At 42.8% G+C, this 6,205-nt stretch overlaps 1 protein-coding gene and 1 long non-coding RNA gene across 4 annotated transcripts in view; one reads left to right on the top strand and one right to left on the bottom strand.

The window, feature by feature from the left end:
- Positions 1 to 1,222: 1,222 nt before the first annotated feature.
- Positions 1,223 to 5,624, bottom strand: LOC308591235. Of its 2 annotated transcripts, none has more exons than XR_014010083.1 (2): positions 5,096 to 5,624; positions 1,223 to 2,653 (listed from the first exon to the last, which is right to left on the bottom strand). It is a non-coding gene; the product is annotated as an uncharacterized lncRNA (long non-coding RNA). The 2 variants fall into 2 exon arrangements; XR_014010084.1 differs by lacking the exon at positions 5,096 to 5,624 and adding an exon at positions 2,881 to 3,490.
- Positions 2,624 to 6,205, top strand: part of NCMAP (non-compact myelin associated protein) — a 26,799-nt gene continuing 23,217 nt past the window's right edge. The window contains exon 1 of one of the 2 annotated variants that reach the window (XM_081201797.1): positions 2,624 to 2,739. In XM_081201797.1, the coding sequence (XP_081057923.1) occupies positions 2,661 to 2,739 (79 nt within the window). In that variant the 5' untranslated portion in view covers positions 2,624 to 2,660. Of the gene's footprint in view, positions 2,740 to 2,931; positions 2,954 to 6,205 lie in introns of those variants that run through there. The other variant, XM_081201803.1, reaches the window with a different exon arrangement.

Raw genomic sequence — 6,205 nt, 5'->3', positions numbered from 1 at the left:
TTGACTTGCCTAAGATCCAAGACAAAGCGCCGCTTTTCAGAATTTTCCCCTGGAATTTCCAGATGTGTGACTGCCCTAGTGTTATAGGAACTGCAGTCTGAAATATCTGGAAGGAACCAGGTTGGAAGGATGTCTAGGTAATCTGTGCCATATCAAATCAGTTACCTTTGCAAATCCCTTTTTTGCTAATACTTCACCCAGCTTAAGGGATCTACTGTATATTGTATAGGTTAGGGACAACAGCATGGTGCAGGAGGAGTTTAAATCTCCCCTGGCATCAAAAATCAGAGCCTGTCTGCACCTGTTTTGAATTGGGAACATAAAAGAGGATTGTGAGATCTGATCGTGAATCTCCAGGGTCTTGGGGCTAACCTTCTCCGCCTGTGAATAGCACATTTTCGGCTGCTGGCACATGTCCACAAGCAGATGGGAGTGACGGCAAGAAGAGAACTCTGGGCCAAACTACGCATTCAGCAGAACCAAGTCAGTATACAGTTTTTATGGTCTGTGCCACTTCAGGCTGTAGGGAAAGGGGTAAACACATGTATGAATGTTCTCTGAATTGGGGGCGGGGTGGCCTGGGGTAGAATCAGCACTGTTTGTCCAGCTAATTTGTTTTCCTGACTTGCTAACTTTGAGTGAGTGAGGCTCACCAGACATGCACCAGACATTTAAAGCACTTTCCCAGGATTTTTTTTTGGGGGGGGGGAGGAGTAATGTGCTTTAAATGTATGGTGTTTGTGTGACCATTGTGATTCTGTAGGAAGTGTCCCCTCACAAGGGGAGGAGAGGGTTAAAGAGCCTTTTGACCTCTCTCTCCCTGTGTGGGAGGGAGTCAGGAGGCAAATAAAGTGAAGGTTACCTGCCCTTCAGCACTTCCTCTTTTCGAAGTATGGCCTGGGTTAAAAATTAGTTTTCATTAGGCTGTGGATGTTTCTGGTTTTTTTAGCTACCATTTTGAAAGAGCAATTCTAGTCTTTTAGGCACTGCAAAAGATTCCCAGTTATCAGACCTACATGTTCCTTTCGGTAAAAAGACAGTATGTATAAATAAATAAATAAATAAATAAATAAATAAATAAATAAATAAATAAATAATCCCTAGCAGTCAGGAGTGCATCTTTCGAGCGCTGGTGCAGTGTGGTAGCTGTTGTAATCATTTCAAGGTGCACACACTCCACAGAAAACCAGTCCTTCGCCCTTAAAAATTAGGAAACATTCCCTGAAAAAATGTACACTTTATTTTAGTACACAGAACAATCCCAAAGCCATCTTGGCTCTCTTAATGACCCCAAATATTTCTCTACAGAAGGAAGAGTCTTGGAAAAACCTTTCCCAATAGTTCTTTCCACTCACAAATCATTCAAATCCTGTCGAAAGGACTAATCTTGTGTATGAATAGGGGAGGTCTGTGACAATGTTTTCAGAAATTTAGCATTTCAAAAGAATGGCCCAGACTGGCCAGGATAATGCAATCAGCAAGCATTATCAGTAAGCCATATTCTCAAATTTCTATGGTAGGCTTCTTTCTGTGACACTTGCATGATGCTTTTGGGTGGTCTTTGACTAAGGAGTTGGGCAATTTTAAAAACTCTTTAAAAGTTGTTACACACTTTTGTTCTGGGTCCTCACCTCCTTGGAGGGCAGGGTGGGGTGGGACTCTGTTACAATGGAAAAATAAAGATCTTCCTTGCTTTTCTTCTACTGGTTCCTACCTCCATCCATTCTTCTGTGACCTATCACAGACTTAGGGGACTCTGAGTCCCTTGGGGAGTTGGGCTGTCCCACAGACAATTGGGAAACACTGGCCTGCGAGCAGTCCAATTGGAGAACAGCCTTTACCAAAGGTGTCATGGACTCTGAAGACGCTTGAACTTGGGACAAAAGGGAGAAACATGTTAAGAGGAAGGCACGCTTGGCAAACCATCACTGTGATCAACTCCCACCTGGAAACCTATGTCCCCACTGTGAAAGGACTTGTGGTTCCAAAACTGGCCTCCACAGTCACTTACGGACTCACTGTTAAGACCATGTTCATGGAAGACACACACTCAGCTATGAGTGATCGTCAAAGAAGAAGGGTTGTTAAAAGCCAACCCCATTTTTTTTTTTTGTATAAGATAAGAGTGCAAGTTCAAATCTCACTGAGATGGCCTTGCACTCACCTGCCCCACTCCTGGTGCTCTCCTTCTTTCAGAGATTCCCAAGTACTTACACAGAATCAGGAGACAATCCATTCCCATATTCCCATATGATGATTTCCCATCCTATCAATGGAAGTGAGAATTTGGGTGTGCCAGATTCTACCTGTAGTTTTGGGTGACCCATAAGGATGTTGGAGAGGGACTGCCTTTACATGTTTTACTGGGGCGAGGTAGTTTCTTCTGGTGCAATCATTCAGCCCACACTGAGAAGCATCTACAGCTTGGGAGGTGGTGGCTGGGGGTGGAATTTCCCTTGTCTTGAGCACCAGCCTGATATTGAACTTTCTCAGGAACATTCCTTATCACGTTCATTATCTTCAAACCTCTTGCCTCATAAACGATTTGGTGGTGACACAGCCAGGTGCTTTGATGTCAGCATAACACATTCCAATGAGCTGTGCTCAGGACTGGGAAATGAGGATCGGGTAGGATCAAGCCTCAGCTCCTCAGCTGTAAAATGGAAATGAGATGTTGTGAGGCCAAACAGAACAACCAGTGTAATACATTTTTAAAAAGTGGACCCTGTGGCCACGGTGGTAAGTAACATTCCCTGGGAACACAATTTTCAACTGAAAATACATGAGGACTCTTGGAATAGAATATGGAACAAGACCCTGTTTAAATCTGTCTCTGCCAGGGTAAGAGGAAATGCTACAAAAATAATATATTGTTCATACCTCACCATCCCCACCATAATCTCCACAGAATAAAGAAATGGCTTTCTTGGAGGTGCCGGAGGGGTGTAGGCATGTGAGTACATTTTTTGGTCAAATGTGGTGGCTGTGTCGAGACGTTGCTATGTTCTGGAGGAATAGATTTTAAGAAATCAACAGCATTACCACCCAGTCATTTTTATCTGGACTGGATCTCTTACACAGATTTGATGGGTAACGTAAATTAGTGTTCCAAAATGACCTTGTGACATTCCCCCTTGTTGCTTGGAATCATGAGGTATGGAACTTAGCAATGATGGGGAAATTAACACATAAACTTAAGGCTTGAAGAAAATGATTTGGAGCAGATAACTTTTCTGACATATGACATTGTCCTATTACACACGGTGCAAAAAAAGAGAAAGTCTGCAATCATCCAGCCACCCACGGCCAACTGGCTGAGTACTTTGGGTTGGCCCCTGTAATAAAAACAATAACAATAATGAATACTTTATATGGTTTTGAACCTTACCCATGGAATTGTTTCCTATTCATTGTTATCATTTGTTTTGTATTTTTGATTACTAAAAATTAATAAAAACATGTTTTAAGAAAAGTGGAAGCTGCAACAAAATGTTGCAGTGCTCCAGCCACTCCACTCCATTCTCTCTTCCTTAGTGGTCTCTCCCCCCCATACACCCCCCCCCCCGCAAACAGGCAATCAGCATTTCACAGCCACTGGGCACACCTGGCCTATTCGGGATTGTTTCTCCCACTTGAGGGAGGATTCCACCCCCCCCCTACACACACCACCCTTAAAATAAAATTGTACTTCTTCAAACTTCTGCAGTTCCCTGAACCTGCTGATACAGCTATACAGTAGTATGCCTGGATTGTACTGTTTTGGCTATATTAACAATGGCACTCACTACTTGAACATCAGAAGTAAAGGGAAGAAGAAGGAGTCTTAGTAAGGGTGTTCAAGTGATACTAAGGTTTCCAACCTGACAATAATTCTATTTTATTAATGTTAAATAATGTGAATTAATTAACATTTAAAAGAAACATGTTATGTATTGTATTATTATAGTCAATACAAAAGGACAATGCATTTCCCAAAGGCTGAGAACACTTCACATTTATTTATTTTATTTATTTTTAAAATACTGTATTTTGCCTTTTCTAAAAGGCTTACAGGATGGCTAACAGTGAGAATATCCCCCCCCCCCAAAAAAAGGATAAAAATGCTGAAAAAACACAAATACAACAGTGACACTCATGAATAAAGTACAGTATTAAGAAACAATAGTTATCCCAATCCTTCTGGCAACACCAGCCCTACAAGGTCTAAGAGTGTTGCTTAAGGCTGCCCAACAAATTACAGTCCTACCTCGGCTTACAAACACTTTGGGTAACAAACTCCACTAACTCGAAAGTAGTACCTCGGATTGAGAACTTTGTCCCAGGATGACAGTGGAAATCGCGTGCCAGCGGAGCTGCGGGAGGCCCCATTAGCGAAAGCGCACCTCAGGTTAAGAACGGTTTCAGGTTAAGAACATACCTCCAGAACGTATTCAAGTTTGTAACCCAAGGTAATGTAATGTACAGTGGTACCTCGGGTTAGGTACTTAATTCGTTCCAGAGGTCCGTTCTTAACCTGAAACTGTTCTTAACCTGAAGCACCACTTTAGCTAATGGAGCCTCCCACTGCCACCGCTCCACCGCTGTGCGATTTTTGTTCTTATCCTGAAGCAATGTTCTTCACCTGAAGCACTATTTCTGACTTAGTGGAGTGTGTAACCTGAAGAGTATGTAACCCGAGGTACCATTGTAATGGTTAAGATGAAATTTAAACCTGTGACCTCCCATCCCACAGAAGACTCAGAGGGGCTTGACAAGATAGGAGAGTGGTTTTTAAATCATACATCTACTTGTGACCCCAAAACCAGCAAAGGAGGAACAGGATTTCCTCCCTATGTGCCTGCTTCCACCTTGCTCTACATAAATCTCTGTGCTGCCTTTCCATGAAACTGATCCTCAAGGAGCCATACAAAAACAAACAAACAGAATGATTTGAAGATGGAGAGCCTTGCTACAGCCAAGGGCCTTTTGAATGGCTGTGCCAGCATTGTGAAACCCCAGAGCTATTCCGCTTCCACACTCTTTTGTTTTCACTGGCCAGGGAAGATCTAGCTATTTAGGTCACCATGCCCATAACATGCATTGAATGCAAACTTACAGCATATGACTTCCCTCAAAGAGTTATGGGAACTGTTGCTTGTTAAGGGTGCTGGGAATTGTAATCCTGTGGGGGTAAACTACAAGTCCCAGAATTCTTTGAGGGAAGTCATGCCTGTTAAAGTGGTATAAACGTGCTTTAAAAGTATGGTATGGATATGTCTGCTGAATCACTTCTCGCCTATCCCTGAACTGAGATGGAAGTTCCGTTTTACCTGAGATTGTGAACTTTTCCAGGGTGTGTTTGTGTTTTATGATTTTATTACTGCATTATGACTTGCTGTTTAATAGTTTTATAGACTGTTATATTACACATTTGAGTCCTATGGTAGAAATAAATGCATGAGAGAACTAAATAGAACAAATAAAAACACTGGGTCAATATCCAACATTAGTTGTAGAGCTACTTCTTGCAGTGGGTCTACTCTGATAATGACCAATATTGGCTATCACCCATTTAATAAATTAAAATATTGCATGCCAGGACCAAACTCTGAGTGATGCGAGATTCCAGGGGTTCCAGGCGCTTACCCAGGGTTTGGTTTCTATGGAATGAGGGACAACAGAGATTCTGGTGTCTTTGTTATTGCTCATTTACACATATCTACAACATTAACTCCTGCCAACCTAGCAGTTCGAAAAGTGCAAGTAGATAAATAGGTACCGCTCTGGAAGGAAGGTAAATGGCATTTCCGTGCACTGCTCTGGTTCACCAGAAGCGGCTTAGTCATGCTGGCCATATGACCCGGAAGCTGTGCGCCAGCTTCCTCAGCCAGTAAAGCGAGATGAGCGCCGCAACCCCAGAGTCGTCCACGACTGGACTTAATGGTCAGGGGTCCCTTTACCTTTACCTTTACAACATTAACACCCCAAGAGTTATTACTTCTCCCATAGTCACAGTATGAGATCTTAGCCCAGCTCACACACCACTTGCCCTGGTCTTTGACCTTCTCACTACCAGCCAGGTGTGGGAGGGAGCCATCCATTTGCCCTCTGGCACAGAGCAACTTCCTCTCTTATACTAACCACCCGTACTTACGGCACGATTATCAGATTTTTTTCAATTAATCTGGGGACACTTTTTTTTTTAAAGCTGAGTAGCAACAGGGAG

Source organism: Podarcis bocagei, assembly GCF_964188305.1.
Source record: "Podarcis bocagei genome assembly, chromosome: 7".
Lineage (NCBI taxonomy): Eukaryota > Metazoa > Chordata > Lepidosauria > Squamata > Lacertidae > Podarcis > Podarcis bocagei.
The sequence above is the reverse complement of the archived record's forward strand: the minus strand, read 5'-3'. Positions and strand labels throughout refer to the sequence as shown.